At 43.2% G+C, this 20,550-nt stretch overlaps 1 protein-coding gene across 1 annotated transcript in view; it reads right to left on the minus strand.

The window, feature by feature from the left end:
- Nucleotides 1-20,550, minus strand: part of OXCT1 (3-oxoacid CoA-transferase 1) — a 551,535-nt gene that overhangs the window by 250,963 nt on the left and 280,022 nt on the right. The window contains exon 13 of the mRNA XM_078675010.1: nucleotides 19,821-19,896. Within this exon, the coding sequence (XP_078531136.1) occupies nucleotides 19,821-19,896 (76 nt within the window). The remainder of the gene's footprint in view (nucleotides 1-19,820; nucleotides 19,897-20,550) is intronic.

Genomic DNA, 20,550 nt, shown 5'->3' on the forward strand with positions numbered 1-20,550 from the left:
AGTTCCAGTTGCTGATGCTCACTTTCTAACTACATTTCACAGCTGTAATGTAGAATATGTATTGCACATGTACCCAAGAAGGTAGCACTCAGTAATTAACCATTACAAAGTACTCCACTTCGGTAGATGTTTTGTGCAAACTATGTACTCTTGTTTGATAAAAGGACAGGTGCTGTTCCCTTATAGTCTAGTCACTTACACAGCTCCTGACAACCCCACAAAGACACTTAGACACCTACTCACACTTTCAGCCACTCACACACCCACTCGGACACTGCTACACCTAGCCACAGACCCACTCATGCACCCTCAGAGACACATGCTCACCTACACATGCTCACCTACAGACCCAGACTAATGCACCAACTCACAGACACACTCAGACACTTATGCACTCACTCACAAACTGACTCACACATTCATTGAGGCACTTGCAAAAACTCATACACTGATGCACCCACTCACAGAACCACTGAGACACTGACTCAAGCACCCACTCAGATGCTCACACACCTATTGAAGCAATCACACCCTCACTCACATGCCCACTGAGAGACTCATGCACTCACTCACACACTCACTCTCAAACGTCACATGTTACGGTTAGGAAATACAATTTAAAAAACCTTGGAAATTAACTTAAAAAAACAAAGGTTACAGGAACGTTATAGCTAGAAAACATTAAAAGAAAACCTTAGCAATGTAATGCGTGTCTCTAACCCGGGACATAATTTGCTCAATAGAAAATCAGTAAGAATATATTGGTCTAGTTACCAGGAGATGCTTTTATATAAAGACAAAAAGCCATGCAACTGAGACAAAAGCCTTATGCAAACCTGGAAACTGGCCAACGTGATGCTGCCTGAACAGAATGCATACAGTAGTCTGCCTATGCTGGGGCTCCACATTGCATTTACCTTTGAGAATAGTTCATCCCAGTAGCTGCCGACTGAAGGGTAAATCAGACAGCATACATGTCAAGTCTTACTCGTTCTTATTATAAAGGCACAACAGAAATTCTGCCAAAGCATATTCCAAATAACAAACTTTGGGTACAAAAGATTCTTGTGACCATGTGATAGCTTTGACAGCGAAGATGAGCAGGCTTAAAATAGCAAACCATATTAAAAACAAATCCTGCATCATCTCCACAGATATAGACTCAGATCTTCTTAGGGCATTTCATGGGTCATTATACTATACAGTCAAATAATAAAATCACATAGATCACAGACTCAAGAAAGATGAAGTCACTGGATGTGGTTCCAACACAGTATTCAGAAAAGAAAATGAAGGCTCCTATCTGGATGAACTTCTATTGAAAAGAATAGCTAAGGCCAGGCTTCTGCTGCAGCTCTTGGAGAGAGGATTCATATATCTTATGCAAGTTGTCCAACATAATCGACACACCATGTTGTTGGCAGAACACTAAACGTGTTTCAGTCATCTTAAAAGAAAGTAGGGGGATTCGCTGATGGCTTGTTCAAAGTTCATAGCCTGTTCTATACTACTTTGGGAGATGCCCAGCAATGCCATTAAATCAGGACAATGGAGCCCACCTCCTTCAACTGTTAAGCTGAGTTGCTGCACAGCCTCCTTGGCTGCTTTGACTGCCATATAAACAAAATGATTGTTGTATTTTCTTTTTAAAGAATGAGGAATAGATAAAGGAGGAAATAATGGACATCTTAACAGGTTTCACTAAACTCAAAAATTGACAGAAGTCAAGCTATTTTTCCAGAACAGATTGAAAGTTGATAGGCCTGATTAAACCACAGTTGCACAATCTTTATCGATTTGCAGAGATTGGAGGACCCGCATGCTATTAATATATAATTTATAGCCCTAGTTACTGAGCAAGTCCTTCAATAGTGTGCATTGTTGGATCTTTATTTGGGGAGTGTGAGGGGCGATAGGCTAAACCATCCCTGTTAACTTTTAGTACTGAAATTTGGAAAGGGGAGGCTTACTTATGAGATTGATAAATATAAACCGGGGCTCAATACAAAGTAAAGAGGGGCAGAGATAAGAGGCAGCCCTGCTGCAACCAAAACAGATGTAAATAGTGGGTGAGCACTTCTGATTAATGCAAATGGCCATAACCAGGTGCAAATAATTCAGGAAAGTTGAGAAATTCCAATGTCTTCCACCAAAAGCATGAAAGTGCCCAGTAAAAAGCCTTTTTACTACTGAGGAATATAGTGGCCAGAAGATGATTAGGCGCTTGCATTACATAAAACAAAGCAGTAACAAGCTGAATATCTGAACATTACTACTTCGAAAGGAGAGGAAGGAGGACAGTGAGGCCACTGGAAAGTTATAGTATCCACCAGCAAAACAAGGCTCTATCTAGCTGCAGATTCATTACATTAGAATATCCGCCAGGCGTAAGACTGGATCCGGAAATTTTCAAACAATCCTTTTGCACATCAGTAAGTGGGGTTGATTATCTCCGTGTGACATCGGCAGTGCCGGAAGTGACATGTGTGGTGCCTATATAGGTGCCACCCCAGCACGATGACCTCAGTTCTTGACTGTTTTCCCGCATTAGAAGCATGGAGCCAAGCGGAGGCAACTTGACCAGTGTGCCAAAATGAGGTACAGAAGAATCTCTGAGCATATATGATATGCAGTTCGCAGAATGGGGGAATGGGAGGGCCGGTAAGGAATTTGCACCTAGAGTCTCTACCAGATAAGTAACTTGTTCATCTGATAGAGACTTACAGCCGCAGAGTCCTAACCTCAGAATAGATACCAAAGCAATCATTCCTCGGAGATGATTCTGCGGATTGCATTACCTCAACAAATCCTGGAGGACTGAACTGGCGAAATGCCCATCACACTGGGCCCGACTGTCTAGGCAGTAGTGTTTGGCAAAATTGTGCAGGGATGCCCAAGTGGACACCTGACAGATATCCTGGACTAGAACCTTTCTCGCCAAAGCAGTGGTCACCGCTTTACCTCTGGTACAATGGGCTCCCAGACCCTCAGGGGCTGTTTTTTACTCACTGCTCAGCAGATTTTAATACAAAGGATAATCCATCTGGAGATGTTCCTTTTTTGATCTGCTTTGCCTTTCTTGGAACCTATGAAAGCAACAAACAGTTGACCATCAACCCGGAATTCTTTAGTTTGATATTAAAAAAAACAGAGCTCTCCCTCCTGGCAACGCTCCTGGCCCATATGATCATCACAAGGAAGACAGTTTTGATTGATATCAATCTTAAAGAAAAACTGTACATTGGTTCAAAAGGAGAACACATGAGGAAGGTTAAAAATAAATTCAGGTCCCATTGGGGCATAATGAAGCATGTGAAAAGGAAATGTGTTGCAAAGCTTTAAGGAAGTGAACCACAACAGGTGACTTGAACAGGGAACGTTGGTCCAGCAATTGCAGAAAGGCAGAAATGGCAGAGAGGTACCCCTTAACCGTGCCCAAAGTAAAGCATGCAGAGCGAGGGAGTGAACAAACAGCAGATCTTCAGACAAGCATGCAGACAAACGATCAACTGATCTGGATACACACCAAGCCACAAACGTGTACCCTCAGCAGGCATAAATCGTTTTAGTGGAGGGATGTCTGACTGCCAAGATGACATCACAACCCTCAGGAGGGAGATCAAAAATCCTCAATTGCCGCCACACGATCTCCACACATGTAGGTAGAGAGTGTGCAGTTTGGGGTGTAGTACCCTGCTCTGTTGCTGCAAAAGTAAATCCTCCCCAGGAAGCAGCCAGATCGGAGGACAGATGGTTATGCTCAGGAGTTCGAGATACCAGTCTCTCCTTGCCAAATACCGAGTCACTAAGATATCTTTGTCCGAGTCGTTCTTGATCTTCTTGAGAATACTGTACAGGAGTGATATCAGCAGAAAGGCCAACAGGAATCCTGAGCTCCAGTCAAGACAAAATATGAGCGAGAACCGCTTAGGAAACTCCTGCGTGCACAAGTAATACTACACTTTCTCGTTGGTGGCAAATAGATCTAACCAAGGTTCTCCCCAATCTCTGAAGAGACCTTGTACCACTTCTGGATGGAGATCTCATTTGTCAATCTGCAAGTCCTCGACAACTGAGTTTATCTGCTCTGGTGTACCAGCCATGTCTAGTGACAAACAGCCTCTTGACACAGGGTCCACAACCCCAATCCGCCCTGCTTGTTGCAATATCACATGCCAGTGTTGTTGTCTGTAAACACCTGAACTAGCATTCCCTTGATGGAAGGAATAAAGGTTTCCAATACCAAATCTATCGCTCTCAGTTCTAACAGGTTGATGTGGAACTTAAACTCTGCCAGAGACCTCCGATCTCGACTTCTCCCAGATGGCCGCCCCAACTCAGAAGTGATGCATCTGTCACCACTGTGAGCTCTGGGTGGGAAAGGGGCAGGGGTCTAACGCTGATCCAATCGCAGTCCCCGAGCCACCACTACAGAGCTTATGCAGTTGCTCTTGAGATCTGGAACAGATCAGAGAGATTCCACTGATGAGATCTTGACTGGGTCTTCAAGTTCCACTGCAGAGCCCGCATATGCCAACAGGCATGTTTTACAAACAGGATGTAGGAAGCAATGAGGCCCAGCAGCCTGAGTCAGTCTCACTGAAATCCAGGCTGAGTCATAGCCTGAATAGCCTGGACTCTCTGTTCTTGAGGATAAGCCTGAAACTGCACTGCATCCCGAACAGCTCAGATGAAAGAGAGGATGTCATAGGGATTCAGGTGTGACTTTGGCACGTTTATAGTAAACACCATCTAATGCAGTAGGTTTGCCATAGTCTAGAGGTGGGAGGCAACTGCCTGGGGCAATCCTGCTTTCAACGGCCAGTCGTCAAGGTAGGTGAAGACTGGAACCCCACCACCATCACCTTGGTGAACACCCGAGTGGCAATAGTAAGGCCAAAGGGGAGCACACCGAATGGATAATGCTCTTGGCTGACCACGAACTGCAGGTTACGGCTGTGGGCAGGCAGGACAGGACTATGGAAGTAAGCATGCTGCAGTCCAAATTTCCCTTTCACTGCCACATGCACAAAGCCTCTCAGAATAAGATCCAAAGACCCACTCTACACTGTGCTGAAGAAGAGTACAACAGCAATGTTGTCGGAAAGACCCCACACGTCAAGGTCTGAGAAGGAGAAGAGAAACACTTTAATGGACAATGAAACGGCTCTCTGGTCCAGCTCAATGATATGAGTTTGTTTGTTGCTCTGATAGGGAGCAAAGGTCTTGCGTAATCATCTATACTAGAGGAGCCACAAAACTAACTAGGAGGCAACTGTAGTAAAGGGGGCCTGCAACTTTAGAGGACAGAAGGGAAGGCCCACCAGGAAGTTGAAGGGAAGCATTTACCAATTGATGTCTTCAATATCGAAGTGGAATATCTCCACATGAGCAGAGGTGCTAGTCTGATGCTGGAGTCACTCCCATTTGAGGCAACAGAGGTTGTCCCTTACCAACTAGGAGTGTGTGGCACCAGAAGGATGCACAAGGCCATGAAGCCCAAAAAGCAGCGAAATGTCAGACCTGTAATCGGTACTGGAGGCCAAAACACTGGGATTGTATCTAAAATGTCACAGATCCTTTGCAATGGAGGAAACGCTTTTATGTAGGACGTTTCAAGGATTGGTCCAATGAAGGCCACCCTCTGAGTTGGGGTGAAATGAGACTTGCACAGGTTGATGGAGAACCCCAGGTTGCTGTGTCAGGGCATGTACTAGATAGTTGAATACAGTGCAGGGAAACCAGTCTTCATCAGCCACTTGCCCTAGTGCATAAATAAGTGAAGTTTCTGAGGGACTCAGCTGAAGACTAGGAGAGCGGCTGTAAGACCAAACGGCAATAGCATTATTTGGGAGGGTTCGGATCCTACCATGAAGCAGAGAACATGTGGGCTATGAAGACTGAAAATGAAAATAAGAGTCTTGGGATTTTCTAGGGACACCATACATTCCTGAGTATTCAAAGGCAGGAGGACCGGACTCAGGAACAGCATCTTAAATGTATTGATGACAGACAAAGAAGTTCAGGGTCCTCATAAGTCTAGAATGAGAATGAGGCCTCATACTTGATGTTGTTGCATCAAGGATATTGTGCTGGATAACGAAACACTTATAAGGTCCCAAAGGCGAGACCTATTGGCTACGCCAATGCTTGTTTAACATCAGCACTTGAGCACTTTAATCTATCAGTAATAGGTGAAGAGGTATGCAATGAAACTTTTTGCACACTTTTTGCACTTAAACAGTCATTGACATGCAACGTTGATTTGTTAAATATGATTCAATGTCAGAGAGAATAGTCTTTCACTAAATCAATGGAGAGCATTTGGCATGATAGACAAATTACACTGTGAAGACTAGAACTCTTCATTAACAACTATGTTTGGGGGAGAAAAAACATGTATTTAAGCCAAAACTCAAAACAGATTATCAGGAATGTATTTATTCAATAACATGTTTAACTACTGATTTTATTTATCAATGTTAAATGAAGCTTATCAACATGTCATAAAGGTATGTTTAGTATTTTTTCGCTTTTTAGGACTGTTTGTCTTTCAATTTGCACTTGTCACTTTAAAAAAAAGTATAAAATGGGTAAAGAAAAACGCTGCATCGTTTTATCATGTAATCAAGGCCTGCAGGGGCCGAAACGGGTAATGGCTGACTGAATAAATGGATTATTTGTGCACATACTGTGAGGTCCGTGCCCGTTTTTGTCCAGGCTTGGCAGGGAGGAGCGGAAGAAGGGAATGTGTGTGTGTATATATATTGGAAAAGTCATTGACAGAGAAATAAATGTTGACACTGCACTGAGGGATGCCGACATTTAGCCTTATTTCTATGTCAATTGCTGTCCCGGTTCTTTTATTTTGAAAATCTGGTCACCCCAGCTTATAGCTGCACACTCAAGTCATGGGAATCACTGGGATTTCCACCTAATGTTTTGCATGGGGCGTCATTCTGCGTGCCAGGACAGATTAAAAGGGCACTCCTACATGCTAGTTGCTGCTCGTTGGATCGCCTTTTGATATTGCTCATGCCTACAGAAACTGTTGATCTTGGGCACGACCAGTTTCTAATGCACAAACCTTCTGTCATGTCTGGCTTCATTCCCTCCCCCCCCCCCCCCCCCCCGCGGCGGCTCCCTCAGAGGCAGGCAGGAACTGACATGGCTCGAGTTCCAGTTAATGGCCGGTGCATCCCGGACACATGCGGTCACACCTCAACCTTCCGCTGGCCTTGCATCCTGTGCTGCCTGCCCTGGCATCGGAGAAATATCGCCCCTCTGGGAAACTCAGTGGCCCTGCACAGCTCGGTGCTGCAGTGACCTGCGTTCGGAGGAAGCTGCAAATGCATCTATCTGTGGTAAACGGTAAAGATAATGCAAAGCAGAATTCAGTGTATGTTCCTAATGTCACACTGTAACTGTGCCTGTCCATCTCTGACAAATACACCAGAAAAAATACACAACTTTTATTATTTTATGTTAATGTTATTTTGAGACATTTTTCTGTATTCCCTACGTCACTGTGAGTTAAATGTGTAAGGTGGTAGACGTTGCTGAGTCCCCGTAGCCCCACTCAATCTTCAAGTCACGTGCTCTTTTTCTATGAGCTACTACACTTCCTCAGGAGTGCATTTCAACCTAATGCTAAAAACACCTTAGTTGGGCATTTGCAATTTGCTATGATTATTAATGAGGCAGATAACGCTACAATGGCGTGTCTTTGCAATTTGGGGGAATTTGTTTTTTGTTTTCTTTCCGAGCAATAAATCGTGCATATTTTTAATATTTACATGTTTAACTAAATTCAACATATTTAAAATTTGTCCAAGTCACAGAAAGAGTACATCTTGCCTCGTGTCCGTGAAAGCAGCTCGTCCATCCAAGGCTTTTTCTTTTCAATGTTGGTTCTGTGTGGTTAAAATAGACGCAGAACGACAAATACCAGCAAACACAGAAGAAATACAGCCCCATGTACACTACTCAGTCAAGTTGGGCAATGGCTCATTAAAAACAAAGGCTCCTCCCTAGTTTCACTAATTAGCAGCTTTGCTGGACACATTGAAGGGCAGACGGGCTGGGTGTGCTGGAGAAAGCAGGAGGTGACGCTCGGTAAACAAGTGGGAGGGGTGGGGGAGTGCGGCCGAGGTCACACACAACGATTCCCTTGCTGGAGCGAGCCTTGGGCACCATATGTTTGAAAGTTAATTACAAACAGATGGTTTCGAAGCTCGCTTCCGCAAGGGAGTCACCAAATATTCATGCATTGCCGTTGAAAGCAATGCAATGAGTGCACGTTTTTGGCTTCAAAAGTGAAATCAATTCCAATAGGTCTCCTCCTATGAAGCACATGCGCGCGGCATAGGCGAGACCTAAAAAGCACTGAGCATCTCAACTCATCTTGGGAGTGCTGTTTCTATGCAGAATCTGCTGCTAGTTGTGGCCCCTAAAGGCACATCTCCTTCAAAAAGAGCAGAAGTACTGCAGCAACGTTTGAATCGCCAGAGTATATTACCCTACTAGAAAAGATGATCTTACGAGAAGCCCCCAAACCGCTGGTAATCTTAGTGGAGTTATTTAACTGGGGAGGCCAGTGAGGAATCTGCTTTTTCACCATCACATGGCATATGCAAAAAGACAACCTATATGTCTCTAGAGAATCCAGTGCAGCACCTACAGGCATACCTGTGCAAGGTAACTACAGTAGATATGAAGAGAGCAGTAGTCCTGGTTAAGTCCAGTGCAAATTTCAGAATTTGCAATGTAGAGTCAAAGCTATATTAATCTGAGAACATGGACTTTTCCTGTGATCTTGAAGGCTAATTGAAGCCAACATTGCAATTTTCACTGACAGTGTGAACATATCATCAAAGGAGGCACTCAATATTGGTTGCGCATAAGGCCAGACTACTTGAGGCAAAAAGAATGTAACCTTTTGAGCCAAGACATTTGGACTCGAGGCCTGGAGGTGCTGCAGAGAAAGCTTTTGTAAGTTTCGTTGAAGATGCATGAACCACCAGGCTCTCCAGAGAAGGATGGATTGATAACAATTTACGATCGGAAGGCACAGCCTGAGGCATGGAGCTATTTACCTGCTAACTGCTGAGTCGGAAAAGGGTTTTTACACATTCAGCCAGCACCAGTTCATGTACAGCTTCATTAAAGGGCAATAAAAGATTTTGAGGCCACAACAGATGGATGTAGGTTATCAGTAAGAATACTGGATCTGTGATCCACAAACAGCAGGAACAGTTCAAGCGCCTCGGGTGCTTCGCGCACAATGGCTGGAAACTAACAAATTTCCCCAGAGGGAGGGCTCCAAAGAAAGGGACAATCCCCCTCCAAGGGAACTATCAAGGCTATTTTCATTTTGAAGTTCTAAGTTGAGGCCAGATTCTATGTCATAAAAAGGGAATTTATCGGACTCCAAACTATCTTCCTCAATGCATCTGAAGTCCAGATTGGACGCCTCAAGCCCATCTCAATCTCAGTCAAAAAGTTCTTTCATGGGAGGATTCTTATAGAGACCAGTAAAAGGCTGTCCCTGAAAGGAAGCTTTTACCTTCTTTATATGCAACCGAAGACCACGAGGTGTCTGTTGCTACACGCGGGTTTTGTGTGCCGCTGTTGCAAGGTTTTAGGCCCTTTTGAAGTAAGGAAATAACTTTTTTAACAATTCCAAAAGAACCACTGTATTTTTAGGTTGAGCATTCGAGACCTCTTGTATATAATTTAGTATATTCTTTAGTATATATACTTTATCATATACTTTAGTATATACTTACATGTGTATGTACTTTGTGGGCTCTGGAGATCAGCCCTAGGACTTGTCTGCTTCCACTTAGGGACTTTTTCTGTTCAACTGCCTCTATTTAACTGTCTTTATAGAACACTACCAGCAGAGGTCAGTAAAATACCATAATTGCTTTCTTCTGAGGGACTTTCTTTTTACTGCCTCTATTTAACTTTCTTGATAGATAATGGCCAGCTAAGGTTAGTAAAATACCAGAATCACTTTAGCATTCTCTAGATTCCAGTCCATAGAAATTGCGTTCCACAAACACCCGTACACAATAATATATTTTTCAAATCTTGTATTTTCAGTGATATGACCATCGAAGGCCCTGCTTTTATATTAAAAACATAGCTTTGGACTATACCATTTCCCCCTGAAAGGTAATATTTCTCTACATGTGTTCCCATACCTGGCGTGTGACGCAGTTTGGTACTTACTTTCCACCATGTTAAAGATCAGCAGATGTGTCTGCACCCAGGCTAATGTTCTGCATAGCTAAATACATATAAGTTCCCAAAGGCGAGACTGATTGCATTACAAATGCTTGTTTTTTTTTGGGCAGCATATAATCTTTGTGCTTGCATTGCACATGTCCAGGGGAAGCACTGGCTAAGCAGACAGCCAAAGGTCAAGCGCTCAGCATAGCCAATGATATCCTTCAGTGGGAGCTCGGCCCGCCACACCCTCAAGGGCCAGCCGGCACTGAGACTAAAGAAGTGAATGGGTTTCTTATTCTGTGTAATTTGTGAATATAGGCTCCTGTCTGCGTTTTCTGCATCATTCCTTACCCCGGGGTCAGGGATGCATAATATGCATTTTGGAAGGAGCAAGCTGGCCAAAAAGCAAGCGGAAGTGACAAGAAAACGCAAGTAAAGAAAAAAAACAAAAAGAAACCAGGAAGATGGCAAAGCTGAAACCTTTTATTTAGCCTGCTCGTTCACAGTGTAACGTTACCGGGTACTATCAGTTAGGACTGATCAACAGTGTAGTAAAAAAAAAACTATTGGCTGGAGTGCTGTCAGTAACCTGGCATCTGAAAACTCCCCGCGGTGCGCAGCGTCAGCGTCGGCGGCACACTGCGCAGCGTCTCTCCGGTGAGGCAGAGATGTGCGGTAAAATATATCTTCCATCACAGCGTAAACATCTGTGGCATTCTAGAGGTTAAATGCATGCACACACCAGGGTTTCATCCGTAACGTTATAATCTACATTATATTTTCTACAACACGATGCGAGATGTATCAATGCATCTATCTCTGCGTTTACCCGCATCTCCACTGTTATCGGTTGTGTCAGCATGGACGCTATAAATATTCATGAGCCCCGGGAGACCACATCCGTCACTTGCAGTTTTTTTTCCTGTTTTACAAGTGTCCTCTTTAATCGCCAGGGCAGGCTTCAGCCAGGCACAAGCATCTTTAGACGCGCAAACACTTTGAATATTGCAGTGGCAAAGCTAGGCTCTGTGGTGGAAAGCCCGCCCCTTTCTTCTAGACATCAAATAACCTATGTCCACCTCAAGGGTCCTTACACATACCTGAATAAATTAAATAAGACAGGGCGGCAGCTACACGAGAGTGTCCCGGCGCTAAGACGAAAATGTAACCACCAGAGAGTATTCGTTATTTGAAAAAGCCATGTCTTAAACGGAGTATCGAATGATTTGTCTTCTTGCAGGACAACGGTGGTGGGATAGCGGGCACCATAAAAGAAAAAGACCTGCCACCCTGAGTAGCCCATTTCAAATTTGCTATCACAGCTCTGCATTTGTCTGCTGAGAATAGACCTCTCTCGGGGCTGAATTTTCCCCACAGGACTCTCAGGTCCAGTACAGCCGGGAATCTGGTTGTGCCACCCTACAAGTTCTCCTCATGGGGAAGCAGGCGTTTTATGGTTTGTACGACCCAAAACTGTAATCAGCTACCCTTAGAAAGAAAATCTGCCCTGCCCGCTCTCTCTGGTGTTACCGCACGCAAGCTATTAACTTGGCTCTTCACTAAATCCTAGCTGTGTTCTTTATTTCTCACGGTTTCGTAGCGCCGAGACATCTCAGAGTATTTATTTGCGCTTTACAAAACTCAAAATCAATCCTTTTTTGAATTTTGCAGTTAAGATATCTTGGTTCTAAACTGAAGTACGTTTTATGAGTAAAGCATGGGTTTTAAACTGTATTCTATTGTTCCACAGCAAGTTTGTGAATATGTATCAAATAAGTAGACCGCTATGTGAGCTCTGTCTGGCTAAAATCATTCCTGCAGCCGCATTTTGAATGAACTGAAGCCACTGCAGACAACATTGAGGTAGACTCAAACAGAGGGCATTACTACAATCCAACCTGGAGGTAATGAGGGCTTGGACTACAGTCTTCCGAGGAGTAGTCCATTGTAAAGGGAGTACTTTGTAATACGTGCGTGGAATTAAGAAACATATTGGTACAAATGTATCAATGTGTGGTAAAAAAACAGCTGATTGTTCAGAAAAATTGCTCGGTTTCTGGCAGATGTTACCGGAGGTCGTGTTTCTCTGAGCTGTTCTGACCACCATAATGTTATGTTATGTTATTTAGGCTTTTAAAGAGCACTGTTACCCAAGGGTGTCCTGGCGCTGAGCACTGTCCTACTGGAGTCCCTCTGCAACTGAGCTTATTCTGTGAACGTTTTCAGCCCCTTCCTAAACGAAAGGAGATCCGTGGAGTTCCTAAGATGAATTGGAAGCTTGATCCAGGCATTCGTGGCACCTACAATGAAACTCCTGCCACTCCAATTGGCTTTCTTAGCCCTTGGAACAATAACTCTTTGCTTCCATGGAACGCAACATTCTCCCAGGGACATACCACCGAAGGTGCTTTCTTAGGTATTCCGGGCCACGGCCCGTCAGGGACTTAAAAACCGTACATAATGCTTTGAATTGGGCCCGTTGTTTTATAGGGAGCCAATGCAGGTGTCGCAGGCCATTTCTGACCGATGTGAACCTTGTTGTGCCAGTTAGCAGCCTTGCTGCCGCATTCTGCACCATCTGGAGTCTGTTGAGATGTTTCTTTTGAATATTCAGGTAGAGGCTGTTACAATAATCCAGACGGGACAGAATGAGGGCTGAGACATCTGTCCTGAAACTTTCCTCTGACCAGAAGTATTTTATTTTCCTCAAAGTTCTGAGGATGAAAAAACTTGTTGAAAACACTTCACTAACCTGGTCCCCAAACGATAGTGAGTTATCCACGATCACCTCCAGATTCTTGGCTTTCCGCGTAGGGGATGGCGGGGTGCCCATTTCATTGGGCTACCAGTCCGGCGACCAGAGGTTAGGGTCGTTCCCAAATGTAATCACCTCTGTTTTGCCTGCATTAAGCTTCAGGCAATTGGCAGACATCCAGCCAGTTACTGCTTTCGTACAGTGGTGGCATCTTGTGGCTTTTTCAGCTTCTTTACCCCTCTGAAGGGACAGCACGATTTGTGTGTCGTCCGCATAAGATGTCAATTGCAGCCCAAAGGATCTTATGAGAGCTGCCAGCGGGCTCACATATATGTTAAACAGCGTTGGACTGAGGGACGAACCCTGTGGCACCCCACAGGGAAGAGAAAACAACTCTGACCTGTCCCTCCCCAGATCCACCGTCTGTAATCGGTCAGCCAGGAATGATTTCAATAGGTTCCAAGCCTTGCCCTGAAGCCCGGCCTTCAACAAACGGCCCATCAACACCTCATGGTGGACCGTGTCAAAGGCCGCTGACAGATCCAACAAGATCAGGATGGCAGAACCTCCCTGGTCCAATGCCTCCCGAAACTTCTCCGTTGCTTTAATCAGCGCTAGCTCTGTGCTATGTCCTGCTCGGAACCCATATTGCGATGGATCCAGGGCATTGTTGTTAAGAAACAAACTAAGTTGCACATTGATAGCCTTCTCCATTATTTTCGCAGGTAATGGAACTCAGGAGATGGGTCTGTAGCTGTTTTGATCTCTGGGATCTAGATTTGGTTTTTTAATCAATGGCAAAATAGAGGCTATTTTCCATGCTGTTGGATACTGACCTGATCCCAGTGTGAGATTCAGGCATCAGGGTGGTAGCAATGACCTCTGGGAAGTTTTTAATTACCGCTGCTGGACAAGGGTCCAGAGGGGATCCGGAACTGCACCCCATCAGTAGACTTGTAACCTCCTTAACTTCCAGAGTTGTGGATGAAGATTGCAACTACTTATAGAACACCACATCCTCCGCTTTTTTCCTTGTCAAGTTTTAAGTGGTTTTGCTGCATCCAGTCTGCTATCCCAAAAGTGCACCCAGTAACATTTTTCTTACATACCTCTTCACTCTGGGATATGGACCCCATGGTCAGGGGGTCATCTGTATAGGACTAACAGACTATAGCCTCTCTGTACTGCCAATGGAGCCACAGATCTATTAATAGAGTAGGGCTGAGTAATGATACCTGTAGCACCCCACAACAGATAGATAAGTGGTGGGGTGGGGGGGTGCATAGGGAGGACATGATACACATCGGAATCTATTTTCCAGAAACGATTTAAATGATTTTAAAGCTGTTTCCGTCATTCCAAATTCCTGTATTCTAACAAGCAATTTAACAAGGGAAACAGGTCTGAATCCAGACTGTGCAGAGTCAAGCAGGAAGTGGCATTTCTGCTCGGAAGTCATCATCAGCCCCTGCATCTCCTATCAGTAGCTCAGTATTTTTCAGTAAAAAATGAAGGATTGTATATCAGAATACTGTATACAAAAATAGTGTCTGACAAAGCTAGTGTCCTAAACTTCGTCCCATTAGGTGTAGATTTTCTATAAATAACTCCACAGGGGTGATGTTTTTAAAGAGACTATCAAGGACACAATATTTATGTCAGACCATATGCCGAGCATGATATTCTGGTATCACATCGTGATGGGTAAGTCAACCAAACCTCTTATTCTATCCTAGCTCAATAAAACGAGTGCCACAAACGTGGTCATTGTAACAAGTTATTATTTCTAAAAGTTGAGACTTGGTCAATTTCTGATGTTACAATGTTAACTTTCCAGTATGCTCGTAGTTAAAAAGGTCTATGGGTGATTAAATACCACGTTTGTTGTATGTTTGTGAAGACCAGACAATCTCCCAAGCTTTACCAGGTTTAATAAACTTTAAAGACAGAAAACTGTAAACTAAAAAATTGCGACATAATTAAACACTACCAACAATAGGGGAGCACATTAGTAAAAGTCACAAGCACAGGCCATAATGAAATTAAATAAGGTGGCATTCAATAAATACAAAATTATGGACTAGAAAAGAGCAGAGACATCACGCTTCTAGGTTACCAGTAAAATCACAGAGCAAACAACAAAAAGAGGAGGTGGGAGCTTGCAATGTAAAGCGTTTAAAGAGTGGATAGAACACTGCAAGACCTTGCACAGTTAAGCACAAGCAGCTTTGATGAACCTTGCACCCGTTCCACCCAGGTCCATGTGGCGATTAAAAGTCTGTCTGCAGCAGAGCACAGATTTCTTCCGGGGTTACTCAAATAAGCTCAGTTCTATAGGGCAGCAGTGCTTCTTTGTAAAATGCATAGCACCCTAACCTTTATTTGAAGTTAGCCAACCTATGTTACTAGACTGCTGAAACTAGAGAAATCCTACAATTGCAAGATAAGAGCATATGCATAGTATAAAGGAATATGTAGGTGTGAGTTATATTTACTTCAAAATAGATGCTAGTTACCAGTAATCCTACCTCTCTGTCATGGTAATCTTTACTTATTTTATGAACACGGACTATTTCACTCAGGAGGTACGAGCCCGGGACTCAAGTATAGTTCGTGCCTACCGAAAAGCACATTTTATATTTTGGTTTTCAACAACTAATTAATCAGTTTAACAAAACAGAGGCTCCAGGCTCTGTTTTTAACTAGAGTATCATTTATTACTATAGATCAACGGAAAGAGAATGAGCATTCAGTTCTATGGAAGAAAAATATAGCTATCTTTTAGCCAGAGAGAGCACACCTCCTCTTCATTCAAGAAAGTTCTATCAGGCATCTGACTTGTACTCAATACACAATATTCTGGCGTTGTCGGAGAGGGAAGGGTATGGAAGAATTCTGTGAAAATGTCCATGCTGGAGACCTCAGATTCTAACTAATGATTCTATTGTTATTCTGGGATCTTTAATATTGTGAACACTGAACAGAACAATAAGCTTTTTTCATCTTTTGATGCGCTCTAAACACTCAAATAAATTAGACTATATGTTTCAATGACAGTCCTGTCCATACTGGGTGACATCCAGAGAGCCCAAAGCTCACTGGATTACGTCCTGTATTATTCTTTGCTATCAAACGATCACTTTGAGGAACATCAAACGCTCTTTCAACCACTAGGAAACCTCAGACGTTTTTAGGAAATAGACCAAATGTCAAAAAAGGCAACACAGTTCACCCATTTGGCAAAGTATTATTGGTTAGATTTGTAATTTCAAAGCAAACGCCGAAGTGTTTCAAGCATTCTGCTAAACCCTCTTGGCTAAATCTACTGTTAACATAAAAACGGCTCAATTCTTATTCCTCTATTTTTCCTCCGCAGCCGTAGATCGGTGTGGGGAAAAGGAGGTTAATGGTACAGCCTGATTAAGAAAGACATCTGAAATGACTTATGGGCGAAATTCTAGGTGATTCTTAACACCACCATATTCTCATGGAACACTGTCTATGGCTAATTGGAACAGTGATTGAATCTCACCAACCATGGGTGAAGACGAGATGGCCTGCAGAGAAGCAGCTTTCTGTAAAAGGTTCCATAGTATGGGCTTTATTTATGCACTAAACATAGAGGGTTAGTTCAGACATTATTAGGGTAAGCTGAGCATCAAAAGTAGGTCTTCTGACTCAAGGAAAAACTCTTGTTTCTTCTAAAAAGTCCTCTGTTACTGAAGCAGTGAAGAACGAGGTCTGAGATGTACTCTTTCAATAGGCTGTAATCACTTCTAGATGTACTTTTTTTGGGAGCACTTTACAAGTTTGATTTAACAAAGAGTAAAAGTTAGTGGTGGACAATCTTTTAGCTTTCTTCAGTAGTACGGGCTCCCGGGGAGTTCGTCGAGATTCCTCAGTCTACATTACACCCATTACAGTACAATGCTGTGTTGGATTACACCTTTGCCTCTTTACAGACTTTCGGGCTCATTTCGGATTTCAAAATGAAAACAAGACTAGAGTGATAACATGCTGCAGATAGGAAACTTGACTATAAGTCCACTGTGCTACTAGAACAGGGTCCTTACTGGGAGTGCAGCAAATCAAGGGACTACGGTAGAATCTATTCTAGACATTCCAATTTAGGCCAATGGTGTGACTACACCGCAGCTAATAGGGCACTGTCTTACCGCACACACTGCCGGAAAATGGGTGCGGAGCAGAGGGCAGAAGTCTCCCATTCTTTACAAAGGTAATGCCATAGCAAGTAAAGGACCAATGGGGCCTTCGCTATGCCCTCATGGCAAGAAAAAAACAGGTTTACTCCCGATTTAAAGAGCCTTAACAGATTGTTGGCTAAAGCTTTTAGGAAAACAAAAACATCTTTGAAATATTTATTTTTATGCAGTTTCATACAGCATTACTGGAAATATATGCCGCAATGTTCCTCATCACATTTAATTTTCTCCACTTCTCACGGATGAACTACTATTGGACTCCAAAACTGGGTGAACAAATAAGGACGCGTTTAACCTTTTTATTAGGGTAGACAGTCTGAAAACATCCTGCCTTTGTGCTAATTTGCATGTATTTAAATCGACCGAAGGTTAAGTGCTACAGGAGTGAAAAGAGAACATGAACCTAGAATTAACTACTTCCACTGTCTGCCTAAAAGTACTGTGGCATAAATTACACATTTTAGAAAAAACTGAATTTATATTTTACAGGTTATTAAAGAGCATAGTATGCTATGCATATTACATGCAGCTGACAGCTATTTTTCTTTTAGACTGCCGTGTATAGACCATTTGAATTGTTTTGTGGGCATAATAAAACCCCTGACCAAATTAATGCGGGATAGCTGCGAAAGGGGATACTGACTAACTATGGAAGGATGGGTAAATGCATTGGAGACGCCCAAGGTATCTGGGCTTCCCAGGGACTCATTAGAGGGACAGGGATCAGACACGAAGAGCAAAAATGAAAATGTGATAGTAAAGACTATTCGACCAATTGGACGAACTCTCAAGGTTTATTAGGGTAATTATGTGATGATTTATTTCTAAAAATAATAGTGTGTAGTATCGTTGAGGATAAAACGGGTCATATAATTTTTATCTTCTGCCAGCTGCCTATGAATTATTCATTGCATAACAAATACAAACGCAGTGTAACATTGCGAATCTATTGCTGCACGAGGAGTGTCAATTGTGTGCTGCTCTCCTTGTATTCCCTGTCACCCGTTGGTGACGGATTCATACACGTAAAACACATAAAACCTGACAGGATGACAGCAAATCGCAAATAATGCCAGGCTAATCTCTATTTTTAGTTTCATAAACAGCGTCCTTTTTAATCATAAAACAACATAACTGGTAATTTGACATGAACAAATCCAGAGAGAAAACATTAACAGTGCTTGTTGTGCAGTCATCTGTATTTGTTACAAATTCTGTGAATTTTTTTCCATCCCCAGAAACATGTATTTTTAAAGCAGGCGCAGGACAGTACATAGTTCGGTTAGGTCACCTTTCATAGCTAGCATGGCTGCACCTTGTCTGTGTTGTGCAGTGTATGAGGGTTTCACTCTGGGGGAGGGCGCTAGGGAATAACTGAATGGCTTCCCGCATCGCCAACCCTGAAGAATCTTGATGCAGCGAAGATGGGGATCCACAGGGACACCATGTCCTGGATGAAAACCGTAGTGATGCATGAGGCATATCAAACAAAACTATGGCCTGACCACCTTCTGTGTACCATAAGCCTTCAAAGTCAAGCAAGGAAGGACCTTGCTTACGTCAAATGTTTAAGGAGGAGGCCCAACTGGTAGATCAAGCCCTCAGTACGCCCAAGAGGAAGGAAAGAAGAGAATGGTATGCCTCTCCAGCACTCTGGACAAGCAGCTTTGAAGCCTCCAGGAGAGATGCATAAAGATACATGCGAAAATCCATCCCACAAGTCATTTAACTCAATTAATCCTATGTAATGCCTTGAAAATCATCAGACCCCATGACACACAGCCCAGGCTGCATTTGAAACAACATGGCCACTCCTGAATGGTCTGTAGCCAAAGAAAACCTGAGAAAACCAGTTGAAAACCTTGCTTTCCATTCTCCAAGGGGTGTTGAATTTGCTCTTTGATGGAATGGCGGTTGTACGTGGTCCTTTACCCGGACGTATTTCTAGGTCTACACCTGGTCTTCCTCTTTGCGACTCACTAGTTTAGGGCATCAGGGACTCCAGTTCCCATGGACAGTCATGGAACAAAGATTCAGGTCCGGAGAAGCTTGAGAGGTTGACAGGGATGTTCAATCATCCCAATCTTAAAGGGATGCATCAGAATGTCGCACTGAACCTTCTACTCGCCCATGAGATTTCACTTTGCCTTTGTACTCCATGCCACTAAATGCCCCCAGAGCAGCCAGCAGAGTTAAAACATTGTTCGCAAGCATAGAGACTTTCGACATTAATACTCCATATGGTTAGTTTATCGACAGTAGTGTTACATTTAATGTATGTGCTTCTTCCCACCTTTGAGTGTAAACCTTTGTTGCATTATACAATTTCCATCAGATGCAAATACTAGCCAAATGCAATACTTACTAGAAGTCCTGCTGAAATTTGGACAACAACTGGGTGTACAGGACATTACTACAGTGCAGTCTAGAAATCATTACTGTGCCAATAAAGAACACGTGGATGATAAGGGGAGAATAATGTCAACGTCCACTTGCTTATTACACAGGCAAGCATCATAAACCAGGTTATAGCACAAATTGATGAAGTCTCATGCTAACTAAAAAGGAACGGGGTTGGCCAACAGAGTACAGAATGGCTTACTCACGGGAATCATCCAGTTTGCCAAATCACCGTACTGCGACACTTGCATCCCACCGAGCATCGTCATGTTCACATGCCCACTGAAACAGAAAACAATCATGTTTTGAGACAGAATTCAATCAGTCACTGCAAACAGATCAAAGTGAAATGTGCTTATTGAACTGTAAGACAAACACACAAGTTCAAGTGATGCAGAAGACTGCCATATGGTGGTAGTAGACAAGGGCTGAGCACCATCTTTGATGTCACGTTTGGTTCATTATTATGGAACAGTAATTCTATGCCGAAAGGTTTACTGGAGTGTGAGCACGGTCTAAAAGTACATCTCAAGGCATGTGAGAGATTATAAAACACAGAAGCATTCAAAGGCACAGACATTTTTTAGGGTTGTGGTATAATGAGGTGGGGCAAGGGGGTGAGAGACCACTTTGAACAATATTTATTCATAGTGAGACGATGATAGTTCACACGTCAAAGCCTACACGACAGTTGTTCACATATCTAAATCAATGTAGCACACATTCATAGGTTTAATAAAGCAGCAGAAGTCACATTGAGGACTAGTCACAAAGATCCAGGGAAACTTAACCTACTGCCTGCATAAGTGATGTCTAAGGCCATGCATAATTAACAAGTTCATCAATTCCCTCAATTTATGCAGAAAAATTACACCAGGAATTAAAAAAAGGCGTGCACGTGTGCATCATTTCAAAAAGCAGTCAAGCCAAAGGCTC

Source organism: Lissotriton helveticus, chromosome 2_1 (assembly GCF_964261635.1).
Source record: "Lissotriton helveticus chromosome 2_1, aLisHel1.1, whole genome shotgun sequence".
In the NCBI taxonomy this organism is placed as follows: Eukaryota; Metazoa; Chordata; class Amphibia; order Caudata; family Salamandridae; genus Lissotriton; species Lissotriton helveticus.